Raw genomic sequence first — 17,043 nt, 5'->3', positions numbered from 1 at the left:
ACATGCTTGGAGTAGCTCTGAACTAGCAGTTTAATATGTTCTTTGGGATTACAGGGGAATTATTATGTTAGATGTTAAGCCTATTCTGGAAATTATCCTTAAGATGTCCATGCGGTATCTTAACCAAGATGAATTGTGGTATTATTTTATTTTATTTTTGTTCCTCATTTTTAGTTTTGAGGGCATAGTTCCCCAAATTTATTTTGCTACATATAAGAAGTATTTGAAAAGATGAATTCTTAGATACCAGAGGTTAATTATCTAAGACAATCTAAAAATCAGTTAAGATACAGTAAATCAGATTCCATGAAGTGGCACATGGTACAGGTCAGAGTTACACTTACAGCAGTTTGTTGAGTTGGGCTGAGGATGGTTCTCCAGGCTGCCAGTCAGGTTGTAGGTTGATTTAAGGGTTCCTGATCCTGGCCTGGTAACCTGACCTCGATTTTTGTCTTGCTGCTTCTCCTTGGTATTTGGATCTTGACCTCAGTGTCCCTGACCTGCAGTCGAGACCTAGGTTAATCCCAGGCTTGGTGGGAAGTACCAGGGCCCTCCTGACAGTATCTGCAGCCCACAGCTCAGCCCTTCCCTTTCACCTGCTGAGTAGGAAGGCCTCCTTGGTAGAGATGGTAACACAGGTATGTGAGCTCATGGATCAGAAGGGATGGCGTTTCCCTGCCACTGCAGAGATTTTACCACTTCTGTCAAAAGTTCCATTTCTGAATAATTTTAATGGGGACTGTGAGCATTATCAGAGGAGGTTCATCTTAGGCTTTAAAGCTTGGTGCTTGTTCTGACACTTTGTTCTGAAAGCACTAGGATGATACTTGCCAGGGGTGGCCTTAAATGGGAAGAGCTCCTTTTCTAAAGGTTTAGAGTGTTTTGTTAGACAATTTTGTTGAGTTTCAAAATGCAACACTGTTAGGATTTGCCAGATCAGAAATTATGACTATGGTTTGTATTAAGATAATGGACTCCATTATTTTATGCTCTCATTTGATTGGCCAGGCCAATTGATTGATTAACTCGCATTAGTTTATGCTTCTTACATTGCTTAAACGTTGTGGGGGTGCAGGCCTGCCCTCTAGTCAATGTCAAGCTCTGGTCCTTTGTGTGGCAGGGTTGGCACATGTGGCAAGGCTTACAAGGACCTATCAGGAAAGATAATCTTGTTGGGAACTCACAGAACCCAAGAGTTAACTTTGGGGCAGCTGGAACACCCAGTGTACATATATGTTTCTTTTGCTCTTGCTCCAAATTAGTGATACGCAGACTGTGGAGTTCTTTCTTTGGCCAGAATTGTACGTGGACGCTAGTAAGTAAAATAGGCAAAATTGGTGCGATTCTGGTTGATGTAGGGAGTGGGAGCCCTGCCCACCCAAACTGGAAGCTCTCGGGGCACCAGCTTTGAGGAAACCTTGAGGTTGGACAACTAGTCAGTTTGGAAATTGCTGCTCTAGGTGAACTTTAATCAACCATTACATGTTTCTGAGCATTCTGGATATCTAGTGTCTGAAACCTACCATAACTTGTTTGACCTGACTGAATTGTGACATAGGGCTATAGCCCATCTTTTATCATTATTTGGAGAAAAGCTGTCTTATACCTCACTCTCAAATGGGGGTCATCTGAACCAATGTTTGATATACTTCCTGCACATTTGCTGACATTCTGTGTTGTCTTATAGCCATGTCTCTCTATTTGATTACTATTCCAAGTTCTCTGATAATACAGGGCAGAAGAAAGGCAAAGGGAATTAATTGGGACTTAGTATCCCTAGTGGGAAGAGTAGGAGGCACTTTTTTTTTCCTTAAGATTCAATGGAGAGTTCAGTAAATTGACCTTAAAGGCTTGGATGATTTTGCTATTTAGAAAAGTATACTTTCTCCTGACCATAGTAAAAGCATGAGTTTCATAACTTTTAACAGTTTGTTTAACAGACATTTACTGGTGTTACTTTTTACAGATTTTGCATCCATGATTAGCATTCCAAATACCTTGCTATTTTTTACCTTTTTTTTGCTAATTTTACCATGTGCTTTGACCTTATTAATAATGGCATTGTAAGGTATTGTGGGCATTTCTTTGTGTGTGAATTAGTTAGAAGACTCTTTAGCAGCTAAAGATGAATCTGTGTAGCAGGTATATGAGTCTTGCTGCATTTATGAGATATAGAATCTTTGTTTTACAAATTAGGAAAATATGACTGCTTTAGATTTCTGGTAGCCCAGAGGGTGGCAATGTCGTATTGATGTGCTGCAGTGGTTTCTGGGATTTTCCAACTCTGTATTCAGACTGAATTCTGGACGTTTCTGCTGGCTGAGCAGCATATTTGTCTGTAACAGTTGGAATGGTGGGGAGTCTTTGAGGATCTGTTTATGACCCTTGCTCTTCTGTCCCCTGCATCACTGATTTAGATTGATCTGAGTAATCCACTGACCAGCAGTGGTCCCCCTTCCTGTTTTATTCAGAGACACTAACTTCAGACGGTATCTTTAGCAAGGAACACTCAGTGAATGAGGGGGTGTTCATGGCAGAGCCGTACTGGTGTTTATAGATCACAGAAACTGGACACGTTTTCAAAATGTCATTACAACTGTAACAATGAAGATAATCCTCGTTCTTTTCATCTTTTGATTTTTAAATGTAATATTGCCAATTCCTTGCTGTATCCACTTTTCTTCCTATGGAGAGGAGTTCTACCTCAGTCCCTGCGTGATGTGTTTGCTCTCGTACCGGTTCTGGGATTGCCACGTGAATGATACGATATTTACCAACATCCACATAGTACAAAAGACAGACAGCTGCCATCACAGGGAGTTTTTGGTTTTGTTCTTGTTCTGTGAGTTGTTTCAGCCATCATACCATTTTGCTAGGACATTTGGAAATACGGAGTACAGATGCTTTTGGTAACCTTGGATGACAGTAAGCACTTGTGCAGAGGGATGAGCCATCAGCACTGAGACAGGTGCTTCAGCTCACTGTAAGTGATAACAGATCCCACCCAGCGTTGCTGAAGGGTAAATACCTTCTGGTGTTCTGGTTGTGGTTGGTGGTAAATTGAAAGTGACACTTTTCCTTGCTAATGGCCAAAATACTAGTAGCTTTTACATCATTTTATCCCATGTCAGATTGTTTTAATCAGTGCCTGGAATAATCTCTCAAGTCCTATACGGATTTTCTTTGTAGTTACTGAATCCATCACCTTGTTGAGTTTCATCATGGCCATACCCTAATTTTTTTTTTTTTTCCTTAAAGTTTTAATTTTTATTGAAGTGAAATTCACAGAACATAAAATTAATCATTTTAATGTGAAAAATTCAGTAGCTTTTAATACTTTCACCATGTAGTCATGCCCTAATTTCTGATTGGGAGGCTCATCCCTATTTCACTTGTGAATCCCACTCCTACCTTATTCTTTAATGCACCACCATCTGGACCTTCAGCTGAGCCATACAAAAACCTGACAAGGATTTGTCATTTGAGAGTTTGGAGATCTTATCTGCCAGGTTTGATGGTTATATCCTTCTACTTCAGTTTTCCCATTTCTTCTGCTCCCCACATTTCTTGCCCCATTTCTCCCATTTTAAGACAGAATCTTGAAGAGTATCAGAATTGGTTGCCAAATTTTAAGTTCATTTGTCTGTATTGCTACTTTCAAGTCTGTCTACATCTCTCCTTTCTCAAGTCAGTCCCTTGACTCCTCAGTTCTTGTTTCCTAGTGTGTTTGCCAATGACTCCTATCTTTTTTGCCTGGAATGTTCAGATCCTAGGATCTGACATCTGTAATGCACTCCGAAGAGCTACCGTTTTTAGTCAAGAACAATATGGCTTATAATCTTTCTTTCCTCTGAGTTTTCTGAGTATATGATGACCTGTTTTCTTTCTCCTTCTCCAAGCAGGGATGGGATCAGTTAATCCAGGATGCCTTGTCCTCACACACACCTTGTCCAGGAGATACAGCTTGTTGTCTTCATAGCCTTTTCTATTTGCTCTTGTGAGGGTTAGGAGTTTTCACATCAGGACACAGGCAGTCACATACTGGGGTCATGTTCCGGTTGGCTAATACTGCTGTTAAACAAAATACCAGAAATGGATTGGCTTTTATAAAGGGGGTTTATTTGGTTACAAAGTTACAGTCTTAAGGCCATAAAGTGTCCAAGGTAAGGGGGTACCTTCAATGAAGGATGGCCAGTGGCATTCGGAAAACCTCTCTTAGCTGGAAAGGCATGTGGCTGTCATCTGCTCCAGAGTTCTGGTTTCAAAATGGCTTTCTCCCAGGATGTTCCTCTCCAAGCTGCAGCTCCTCAAAAATGTCACTCTTAGTTGCTCTTGGGGCATTTGTCCTCTCTTAGCTTCTCTGGAGCAAAAGTCTGCTTTCAAAAGCCATCTCCAAGATGTTTCTGTAAGCTGCAGCTCTTCTCTGAGCTCCTGTGTGTTCTTCATAGTGTCCCTCTTGGCTGTGGCAAGCTCGCTCCTTCTGTCTGAGTTTATATAGTGTTCCAGTAAACTAATCAAGGCCCATGCTGAATGGGCGGGGACATGCCTCCCTGGAAATTATCTAATCAGAGTCATCACCTACAGTTGGGTGGGTCACATCTCCATTGAAACACTCAAAGAACCACAATCTAATCAACACTAATACATCTGCCCACACAAGATTGTGTCAAAGATAATGGCGTTTTGGGGGATGTAGTACATTCAAACTGGGACAGGTCATTTCAAGGCAGGGACTGATGTTTCAGTATTTGGTGAGTGCCTGACCTTTCTAGCAATGAAATATCTTTGAGAACCCTGAAATGGAGATGTAAGGGTTGACTCTGAATAGGGGCGAGTGGCAAGGAACACTCTCAGCATCAGATATGTATTTAACACCTAGGGAAAACGCTCCTGATGGCCTGCTTCTCAGGACCTACCCTGTGAGCCTGACTTGTTTTGTTTCCTTTATAATTTCAGATTTGTCTCTTAGCCATTTTGTTATCAGCTTTCTTTCTTTTCTTTTGGCCATATTTGAGCCAACCTGACTGATCGATCATTGTACTCTTGCCTTCTGAACTCTCTCTCAGTCCCTCCTCACCCCTGAAAATAAATTAGGAAAGACAAGGAAACATCAAAAGGTCCATATATAATCCAGCCATAATATCTCAGTAATAAGGGGTCAAATCAGTTTTCCTTGAGAGTATATACTGCCTATTTCTATCCATACTCCTGTTTGTATCTTTCTCTCTGATCTTCAGTGAATCCCTAAGTGAATTTAGGTTTTACTGGTTCCCCCAATCTCTTTTCAGGATAACATTGTGTCTTAATTTACTTCAAAGTTCTTAGTACTTGCCACTGCTTGTTTTATCACTAGCCATTCATCCCTGATGACTAGCAACAAATTGCCCTTGGAAGGCTGAGATGTTGGAATTTGGAGATAAAGCTAGAGAAGGTGTCAATGTGGAGAGTGAGCTGCCTGTAGATCCCAGTGTAAACTTAGAGGATGTCTAGAACTATACTGCGTTTATGTACTTGTTCAGTATCAGTAAAGGGGTATTTACACTTTAAATTCAAGTTGTTAAAAATTGAGACATTCCAAATGAGGCCAAGAATACGTTGCCAACATTTAAATTAACCACTGGCTTCTAGATGACACATTGCATGAAAGAAAGAAAGGGATTTTTCAAAAACTTCGTGGGCTCTGGGCCATTTCTATATGATTGACACTGTTCCCAGAGTAAATATTCCTGTGTTTTAACTATGAGGTAGGAAAAGACAAGAAGATAATTTCTAACATAATTTTTTTTAGCTTGTCCTATGGTGCCTGCTAACTTTCTATTGCTACCACTTAATCCATACAGAACTCCCTGTAACTGAATTTGTGGTTTCTAAAGTCAGTGGTATAAGTTGGATTGGCTGTTTTAGAAAAGTGTAGCTGTTTGGAATTTTTTGTTTTTAATTTGGACAAGAAACATGTATAACACTAATTGTCTAAAACCAGAAAACCGGAAATTTAATTTATCCTTTTTTCCTGTGTCCCCAAGCGACTCTTAACTGGAGTCATTTTCATGTTACTGTGTTATTGACATTTACCTGTGTTTAAAGCTTTATTAGGAGTGTGTAAACAACCATGAATGCAGATCTAGACAACAGTCTTTTTAAAAATTTTTTTAACTGAGTATATAAATTCCTTTACTGTGGAAAACTATTTATATATACTACCCAGGGTAGAAACTCCTGGGTCAATTTTAGGTGTTTTCTCTATGTTATGTTCCAAATAAAGTAAGATGTGTAAAAACTTGAAAATACTTCTTTATTGGAAGAAGGATATGGTTTATTTTTCAAGAAATAAAGTTTCATTTGATCCATAAAATTAAAATGTAAAAGAGCCCCATAGCCCCATAAAGAAGAAACAAGAATGAATTTGATGAGTTCAGATATTGGGGTGAAAATGAAATGTTTTTAAAACTTAAGTTTTAAAATGACTATCTTAAGCATTTTGGTCTTGTGTCAGCTTTTCATCCTGACTGTTTATTAAAAAATATTCAAGTTTTGCTGAGCATAAACAAACATCAGCCTTATATGATGTTGTCCAACTTTTAAATTTATAATATAAATAAATGAGATTTCCCTATAATTCAAGGTGTTAATTTGATTTGGTTTCTGAATATTCCAATTACAAGAGAATTTCTGGTAGTACAATTAGCTTTATTCCTTGCATTTCTACTTTCTAGTGCCCTAGATTAAGCAGACTTTATAAGGGGAAGGGGAATTTGTTCCCATTGAAGTGTTCAATTTTAGGTGGTTATCCTCCCTTCATATGGGAAAATTCTGTCCTCAATTACTTCAAATGGTAGAAATCTTTTCAATAGACATTGTTTTGATGTTCCATTAGAAAAACTTGCCTGGTAGTAACTTCTATTATGAAGTGTTCTCTAATTTGAAACATTGATTTTCATAGAGTCTTCTCTAACTTGAATCATTTGTTGATTTATTGAATTAGAACCATTAATTTAAAATAAAAGCTACTGTTTTGAAGATGTGTGTTTATAGTTAATCCTCGTTTTGGGGTCCTTTAGGGTTTTGAATATGTTTGTTTTATTAAGTGCTCACAGATAAATATTACAATCTAACCCTAAAAATTTAGTATAATTAAGAATTCGGAGTATCTCCTTTGGCTCAAACCCAAAAAATTCAGTTATAATACCAGGAGCTAGTCGTCGTGTACCCACAGTATGACGCTTGGACAAGGTATTCAGAGAGTATGAGGGGGTGTTAATTAGTTGACAAGCATCAGGAGCCAATCAGTTTCACGTTTTTCAGTAGATTTCATGGATTTCAGTAGACTATCCAGCAGCCTCATATTCTACTTTGTACTAGAAGTGGCTGTAAAGAATATTTTACAGACAAATAGACTTTCCTGCCATGCTGATGATCTCAAAGGTTAGTGCTGTGCCAAGAACCATCTCAACATTCTGGTTGGTAACAGTCCTGCCAGGATTGGCCTAGTGTTAGATGTCAGGCAGATGCTGGGTTTCGATCAGTCATCCAGTTCATATAGCAGCATGTATCTTCTCGGTAGCTACAGAGTGTTTTTGGAAATTGGCCCCTAACAGTCAGTTGTTGATGAAAATGCTCAAGGTTTTGGCTGCAACATGCCTTCCAGTAGTTGAAATATGAGCATTTATGCAAATGTAAATTTAGAAAAGCACATAACCAGTTTAGGAGAAAAAAAAATAAACTATCCAAGAGGACATCTTTGAAAATAGCGTTTAATGTGTGTGTGCTAGTATATACATGCTTGCCAATATATTCATATAAATAAAAGTAGAAAAAAATAGTGCACTTTTTAACCTTTTAATAGTGACAGTTCCTTAACTAGTAAGTGGAAATACTCCCCAACCATAGGGCCATTTGAGTTTTCTTCTGAGAAAAAAGCTGGTTGTCTCTAATTACCAACTTGGTTTTAAATGAGATTTTAAAAATAGTCACTGTCCTAAATTAGAATTTTGACCGACACACTTTTAAAGTTATATTTTTTAATCTGAAATAAAGGTAATTGAAATGTTTACAAAAATTATCAATGTTATGTTTTGAAAAAAGTGCGCATTACATCCCTGTGCTATTTTGACTTTTTAAACATACTTTTTTGACCAAAAGATTTCATGCTGATGTTGACTTAAAAGCAAGACTATTAAATGTCATAGATATTTATCTAATGACATAATAAAATATTCATTATGTATTTCTGAGTAAAAAAATTCTGGTTATTACCAAAATGCTAGCCATTGTGAAAGATGCATTAATAAGGAAGGGTTATAACTTAAATTATTAATCTATGTATTTTTGGTGAATTTCCACCCTTTTCTGTTCTTTTTTTGGCATCCTGAGTTAATTAAATGAGCTAATTTAAAAAAAAAAAAAGAAGAAGGAAGACTAATAATCCCCAAGCTATGAAAATATAGAAATGAGAAAAAGAAGGGAAATTTTTTTCACTTTAAGAGTACTAGTCTTGTTTTGTTTCCATTTTTTCTTATCCTTTATTTCTCCTTGATTTTCTGGGTATAAATAGTCAATGTAAAAGTTTAAAATAAACCTGTGTCCAAAATAAATGGCAGTTAATAAATTTCATTTGGTATGAAATACTGTAGTTAGCGGGGTAGAAATTTTAAGTAGCAAAATTAAATTTGTATTTAGAACATATGGAATTCCTTGTTTAGTGTAAAAATGAAACTGAGAGACCTGCTTGTATTCCTTAAACAACTGCTTATTCTCATGTTACATGGACTACGTCTTTTGTATCTCTCTGTGCCTCTGGTTTCTCTTCTGTAAAACGGGCTCAAGAATTTAATTGACTGCCTTCATCCCTTTCAAGAACATTGAGGACAGATACCTCGAAGTCTTTGGAAGACAAAATGCCACCTTATGTATTTTTTGATACTAACTTGCCTTGTAAGTATGCTAAGTATTGTGCCACTGTGAGATTGTGGACTTTTTTTGAAAACAAAAGTTTGCATGCTTTGCTGTTGAGCTCTAATTCCACTGCTAATGTTTTACCTTTTCTGAGCTTGATTCTTTCCTGTCCCTCTAATGAGCCGTAACTCTCCTTCTGAACTCCCCTTCTCCCTATGTTCTACACGGTTCCTAGGTGGGAGGTGGGGATGCTCGTGTTTTCTGGCAGCCTCTTAGAAATGTGCAGAGAAGTTGTGCAGGATGGTTAGGGATGTACCCCTGGTCTGCAGTGCACAGAAGAGGACCTCAGCTTGGGAGTGGACAAACAACCCTGTATGTCCTCATTTTTAGGCTTTCTTCCACAGGTTTATGCTGCCCTGCATTCTGACCTCATGCATTAGAAAGTCAGGTGGAACCTTTTGTTTTTAACATGCAGCAAGTGCAGTGAAAGGAGAAAGTCCCGGTGTATGATCTGGGAGACCTGGATTCTAGTTCTTGCACTGCTCCTGCACTGGTCGTCACTTCTTCCTGCTGCGGACTGTTCTCCATTTCTCATGAGAGAGGATGCTGAGGTGAAGAGGGCCATTCTTGCCCTGAAGGCCTAGATTCTGTACAATTCTGAAGTGGTGATTTAAAGTCTATAAGAAGCTACCTATAATCGTTCACATAAAAATGGTTTAAAGTATAATTCACTATGATTTTTTACCTTGGATATATATTTGTGTGCAAGGTTAATTATCACTGCCCAAGAACTTTGTAGTTTAACTCTCAACACCATCAGTGGATACTTGGGGTTAAAAAAGCCCCGTGCCGTTTAAAGAATTCCTAAGTGCTATGTTGTTAATTTTTTTGCAGTAAAAATTGTTCTTGTAAAGTCTATGGAAAAATGGTAATTTTCAAGTCTGGTTAGTACTTGTGAAGTTTGCTTGGTAATTTTCAGTTTGTTGTGGTTGAGGTTTTACTCAGGTTTCTAATGTTGTTTTATGTTTTTATGACATCTTTTGTCATTATTTTCCAGAGAATTCGGTCAACAGTGGATGAAAAAGAACAAAAACAACTTCTTATGGATTTGGATGTAGTAATGCGGAGTAGTGATTGCCCATATATTGTTCAGTTTTACGGTGCACTCTTCAGAGAGGTAGGAATAAATTATTTGGTTTTCACTGAAGTCATTTGTCTATTTCCTTTCTTCATTTACAGATGTTTTCTGTTCTTTAAGAATATGACAAATCAGAGGATGTCTAAACATCACCCCTTTTAATGCAGGTCTAGATTATCTTTCCTTTGGTCTTGGGGCCTCCCCGTCTGTACCCACCCCCGCCACCTCCCCCCTTTAAAAAAACCTTGTATTCATTTCTGTAATCAAATGTATCTGCATTTAATTTAAGCAGTTATTAGTGCCCACCTACAATCCTACAATAAAATCCTTCAGCATGGAAATTAACAACTACAATAGAAATTCTTTGATCTAATTCTATTATCCAGAACATTTTGTGTAGAAACTAGCAGTCTGATTTCTTGGTATCTCGAGCATATTTCTTCTTGTGTCCTCTGGTGGTTCTGTGTCCCGACTTGCGTTACCACTTCTGCTCCCATCCGACAGCCTACTACTCATTTCCAGTCACCCAACTACCTACAGTGGGGGTGGCGAGTTAGGGCCAGGGAGTAACCTGGGCTGTAAATGAATCAGATACTTAGATGGTATCCTGGACTACCATCTAACACTTGTGATATTTATTTAGCTGAGTAGGACTTTAACTGAACCACTAAACATTTTAAATACCCTTAAAAAGTACCATCTCATTTTGAAAATGTGAGAATGAGCAGGTAGAGTTGTTAGGAACTGGGGAGTGGAAAAAAACCCTCTCACTCCTTTCTTCTTTTTGGCACTGGATCACAGAGAGTGGTCCTGGTCGTTTTTGTTGCTGTTTCTGGTTTGGTAACAGGACTCCAAAGACAAAATTCCACTATTTTCTCTGTTATACCACGAGTCGTCCAGGGATGAAGAGCTTTTAGCTTCATTTAAAAAAAAAAAAAAAAAAAAATCTACTTTTTAAACATTAGGATTTTTGAGCATGTTAAGATGAAGGCTTAGGAACTACACAGTAAAGTTGTATAAAGTCACAAAATGCATAGGTAGACAACATGAATTTCCCCCCAAAATCTTTTTTTTGAATAATTTTTGAATAATAAAACATGAATTTTTAGAAAAGCAGAGCATTCACCTTTAAAGAATTAATAGTCAGAAGGTGTTTCCTGGACGTGAGCCCTGAAGCGTGAGCCTGGGACCTAGTCTGGCTAAACACTGATGACTTGGGCACCTGACGTGTGGAATCCGAGCCTTCCTCCACCTGTTAGCTCCCAGATCCTTGGTTTTATCTTCTGTACAATGCAGAGAATAATATCCACTGCCCCTCTCCTTATGGCAATTAAATGTAAAGAATTTAGCTGTGCCCGGCAGAGAAAAGGTACGAAGTCAATGATAGATGATTTTATCATCAAACCTGAGGGGGGAAAATGTGTTTCCTGAAGTTACAAAGTTAAAAATATGAAACATTCAATAGAATTTTAGAGAATGATTTTTTTCTTTTGAGATTTGTAACTTTTTGTTTTTTTGGTGTCATGACCTTCAATTCCAGTAATAGATGCAAAATTCTGGGCTTATGAAAGTGGATACACACACAGGACATTTTACCTTATCACCCCTGTGAGAGAAACAGTGCCTTTAATTCCTGTCACTGTGACACTCCAGGATATTTCTTTTCACAAAATCTGTAAGACCACACAGCCTTTACTTCTTGGTTTGGGTTAGTCAGCTGTCAGTCCAGGGACCTTATGAGGCATTATTTTTCTTATTCTTGCAGCTACTTGTAAAGATTAATCTTGCTGTTGGGTAATATTGAGCCAAAGTTTGTTCCCTAACTTGAAGTTTGGCCTATCTTCCTTGACTCAGCATAATTATTTTTGAAATTCATCCATGTTGTAGCATGTATCATAGTTTGTTCCTTTGGTTGCTGAGTAGTGTTACATTGTATGGATATACCAGTTTGTTTACTCATTCACTTGTTCATGGCCATTTGGGTTGTTCTCAGTTTTTGGCTATTACAAATAAAGGTACTATGAATATTTGTGTACAGATCTTTATACGGACCTGTCTTTCTTTTTTCTTGGGTAAATACCTAGAAGAGGTATGACTGTATCATGTGGTAAGTGTAAATTTAGCTTTTTAAGAAACAGCCAAACTGCATTTCCATATGGCTGTACCATTTTATACTCCCACCAGCAGTGTGTGAGAGCTCTGTTTCTACCACACCTTTGGCAACACTTGGTATGGTCTTTGTTTTAGCCATTCTAATAGATGAGTAGTGGAATCTTACTGTGGGTTTACTTTGATTTTCCATAATGCCTAATGATTTTGAGCATCTTTTCATGTGCTTGTTTGTCAACCATATATCATCTTTGATAAAGTTTCTGTTCAATTCTTTTGTGTGTTTTTTAGAAATTGGGGTTTTTTTTCTTTATTTTCTTAATGAGTTTTGGAAGTTTTTTTTTTTAAGTATTCTAGATACAAGTTGATTATCAGATATTTGATTTTCAACTATTTTCTCCCAGCCTGTGCCATGTCTTTTTATACTCCTAAGAGAGTGTTTTTGTTAGTTTGTTTATTTTGAGAGAAAAAAAGGTTTTAATTTTCATACTGGACAATTTATCAGATTTTTTCTTTTATGGGTCATACTTCTGGTGTTGTATCTAAGAATTCTTTGCCTAACCCAAGGCCACTGACATTTTCTCTTATGATTTTTTTCTAGCAGTTTTACAGTTTTAGATTTTATGTTTGTATCTGTGATCCATTTTAGGTTAAGTTTTGTATATGGTAAGAAGTATGGATTATTTTTAAAATTTTGAACTTGTTAATTTTGAAATCCTTTCAGAACATACAGGCCAGTTACAGAAATAATACAAACCCCATACAGAGAACTCCAGCACACCCTCTCCCCCACCAGATACCCAGATCCACCAATTTTAACGTTTTGCCACATTCGTATCATTCAGTCTCTCTCTCTGTCAATCTATTAAACTATTTAATAGATTGACCTGTGCAGGTTCTGTCTTTGAGGGCTTATCCATATAATGAGTTTATAGACTAGCTCCAAGTCAAAGAGTAGGGGCCTCCCTGTTCCTTTTTGCGCATGCCTTTTCTTGTGTGTACACGTGTGGCCCTAGGATTTCCCCTGTTCACACAAATGTCCCCTCTTCCATAGGAAACACTTTCCTCCTGGTCCCAGAAATTCTTCTTTAGTGATCTTTGATAGTTTGTTTCTTTAAAGGAATTTGTCCTTTTCATTTAAATTGTCAAATTTTGGCACATGCACAATATTCCTCTTGTTTTGCCAGCAGCACAGTCTGTCCTGATGGCACCTCTCACATTCCTGATGTTGATGGTTTGTGTCTTCTCTTTTCTGTATTGGTCTGTCTAGAGGTTTTTCTATTTTATAGATCATCTCAGTGAACCAACGTTTGATTTTATTGTGAGGGTTTTTTGCCTTTTTTTTTTTTATCTTCTGTTTCTTTGATTTTAGTTCTGATCGCTCTTGTTTCCTTTCTTCTATTTACTTTGGGTTTAATTTGATCTTCTTTTCCTAGTTTAAACTATAAGGTGGATACTGCTTTTTAAAAGACTATGAAGTATTTCAAACATATGGAAAATTACACCACAGATTTAATATATTAGCATTTCAGCATATTTACTCTTTATCTTTAAACAGAGTTACAGGTAGAGCCCAATCCCATTCCCCTTTTTACTCTCCAGATCTAAACATACTGTGAAGTTAATGTTTCCTTCAAATTGTTCATTTAGGCTTTCCAGAACTATATTTCTCCATAAACAGTATATAGTATTGCTTTATACTTTTCAAATCCTACATGATGCCTCCTACAGCATTTTTTATTCAACATAGTTTTCAAGATTTGTCCATGTAAATATAGATCTGTAATGTAAAATAGATTTGGTTAATTTATTTTAAGTAGTATATAGTATAATAGTGACTAAATATACCTTATGTTTTTTATATTTCTTTAATAATCATAATTGTTTAATAATTGTTTTTAATTTTTTGCAATTATAAGCCGTGTAACAACGAACCACCTTTTGCATGTGTCCTTGACAACCTAGGTGAAAGATTCTTTAGAGTATACACTTAGAAATACAATTGATAGGTTAAATGATAGGAATGTCTTCAACTTGAGTGAATATCTTCATATTTCTCTCCATACTGGTTGTACTAATTTAAATTCCCACCAGTAACATATGGGAATTCCTGTATCAGGAATCGTATTCCGATGTCCATAATGGATTCTGTTAATGGATTGCTTAGCTTGTGGTTTCCCTTTTTAAGGTTGCCTCATGGTCCAAGATGGCTCCTAGAGTTCAGCTGTCATGTCCCCAGGAAAGAAGAGGGAATAACTAAGAGGACTTTCCTGGGATTGTGTTGACATCTCATTAGCTGTCCTTCTCTACATGGAAGACAGGGAAATTTAGTTTTCAGCTTGATGTGTTGTACATAAGAAAAGGGGGTGTTTACTGTGTAGTCCTTAAGCTAAGCATTTATGTCACAGATCTCATTTTTCTGGTTGTCACTAACATTTGGTTTTATTAAACTTTTCATTTCTGGCAGTCAGATGGGTTTGAATTGATATCTCACTTTTAAAATTGCTTTTCCCTAATTACTTGTGAGACACAGAATTTTTTTCCTCAGGTGTTCTGTGATTTGCCTGTTCCCATCCCTTTGCCTCTATTGCATTAAATTTTGTCTTTTCCTAATTAATTCAGCATAGTACTTTATTATTCAGGGTACTAATCCTTTGTTTCCCTACAATCAAGATATTTTGTCTTATTTTTTAATTTTTGATATGATATCCTTCATCATACTCAAGTTTTCATTATAACACAGTTAAAATTAGGAGGTCCTATCCCTTCCTTGTTTTCCGTTTTCATGTCTTTCTTGGGGGAAATTTTTTTTTCCTTTCCTTAAGTCTTAAAGGACTCATATGTAAGTTTTAAACTTGCTTTTCAGAGTTATGTCTTTCATCCATTTGGGATTTTTGTATTTATATTTGTAAAAGATTTGAGGTAGGATCTAATTTAACTATTTTCTATATGGAAGGCCAGTGGTCCCAGTAGCATTCATTGAACATTCCGTATTTTGCTACAGGTGTTTATATCAACTTTTTATACGTGCATTGCCTCTTGAATCTGTTCCATTCGTGCATTTACTTTTGCCTGTATCATTACCACTGGGTTTTAATTGGTATAGGTTTATAAAAAGTCTTTGTCTAGTAGGTCAGTTCCTCTTCTTCACAATTGTCTTAGTTATCCTTGGCTCTACTTTTCTATATAAATCTTAGGGCCAGCTTGTACAAGTCCATGAACATTTTGATTAGAATTTAATTAACTTCATAGGTTAATTTGGGGGACTTTGACATATTGATGATTTTGAATCTTCCCTTCATAAACATGTCCTGCCTCTCCATTTGGTCAGGTTGTTCTTAGTCATTCAGTAACATTTTATATTTGTTTCCATAAAGATTTTGCATGTTTTGTTAGATATATTCCTAGGTACCTTACAGTTTTTATTCCTATTGTGAATGATTTTTTTTAAACATTTTATTTTCTAAGTAGTATATAAAAATGTTGGTTTAATCTGAATCTTGTATATGGGAGCCTTTCCTGTATGTTGAGCGTCATAGTTCAATTTTCCATCTTTCATGTTTTTTTTTTTTTCAGTAAATCCATATTCAGTAATTTTTTCTTTCATGTTTTAGACATGTGGTCCTCTTTTACTTGAACACTTTACCTATCTTTTGAGGCAGCTCACCATTCCATTGTTTATGCAGCTCATTGTCATTGACTATCTTCAGTTATGGCCTAAAGGAACTGCCAGAGAGGATATGAAGTTTATATCAGATTATATGCCTTAGAAACTAAAAAGACTTCCCTCTCCAGAGCTCATGGCTCCTTTCAACCTCCCCATCCTCAGTTCTCAGGTTTTTTCTTACCTTTATTCTCCCTGTTCCCATGTGTCTCTCTCTTTTGGTTGCCTTCCTGTTTTTCCATTCCTTCTCCTCTTGGTCTTAAGTATAGATTTAGCATGTGCCAGGCACTTTATTTTGTGCTTTACATATGTTAGTTCATTTGATCTTTATCATGGTCCATTGAGAATGGTGGGACATTCTTATTTTACAGATGAGGAATTAAGAGGCCCAAATTTTCATAAATATAAAGTGAGAGCGTGTATAACAAGTCATTCCTTTCAGATTCCAGAGTCAGCGGTCTTTCCGCTTATATGATATAATACTGAGGTTAAGTCCCTTCCTTACTGATTTTCTAAATGGATCGGTTAAATGTGTTACATTGTTCTCTTACAAAACATTCTAGTAAATCTATCAAGATGGTGTCTTTAGATAAAAAAAAATTTCTGAGGGTGTTTTGGGTGGGGATGGGTGTTACTCAGTGTTTTGAGGGAACCATTCTCTAAGAGCACTCTAAAAAAACAAGAGAGAGATGAAAGACTGAAATAAAAAAAAATAAGTAAAATTTCACTATGTTAAATGTGCTTTCTTAATAAGCCTTCTGTGAATCCATGTAGATGCCTGAAACTTTTGAATGCTCCAGCAGAATGTCCTATTTTAGGAGTCCTATTACTCATCTCAGTATTCATCACAACATATGTTTTTCTCTATATAAGTTAAGTATATTTGCATTGTAGGAGTTGATAAGAGAAAAAAGGGAAACTGGGTTGTCTTTATTGCTTTATAACTAATCAGCTGTGTTACTCTGGGTAGGCCATTTTACCTTAACAGGCAGTAATCTCTTATGTAATATAAATGATCTCAGTCAGATTAGATTGTTAGATTTTCAGTGATGGGAGGATTGTCAAAGGATATAAACACATTTCTCTCATTTTATTGTCAGATTGCTTTCAAACAGGTTTAAGGCAATCTGTACAACTGTCGGCAGTGTTTGAATCACAGCTAGCAATCATTCATTTAAGAAATATTTATTGAGGCCCTAACCTGGTGGCACTTACATCCTAATGGAGGAGATAGATGACA

General features: G+C 36.7%; 1 protein-coding gene across 2 annotated transcripts in view; it reads left to right on the top strand.

The window, feature by feature from the left end:
* Positions 1-17,043, top strand: part of MAP2K4 (mitogen-activated protein kinase kinase 4) — a 136,386-nt gene that overhangs the window by 68,380 nt on the left and 50,963 nt on the right. For both annotated transcript variants that reach the window (XM_037808528.1, XM_037808527.1), the window contains one exon: positions 9,950-10,069. In XM_037808528.1, the coding sequence (XP_037664456.1) occupies positions 9,950-10,069 (120 nt within the window). The remainder of the gene's footprint in view (positions 1-9,949; positions 10,070-17,043) is intronic.

The sequence above is a fragment of the Choloepus didactylus genome, chromosome 18, assembly GCF_015220235.1.
Source record: "Choloepus didactylus isolate mChoDid1 chromosome 18, mChoDid1.pri, whole genome shotgun sequence".
Lineage (NCBI taxonomy): Eukaryota > Metazoa > Chordata > Mammalia > Pilosa > Megalonychidae > Choloepus > Choloepus didactylus.
Note: the sequence above shows the minus strand (reverse complement) of the source record. Positions and strands in the feature narration are given on the sequence as shown.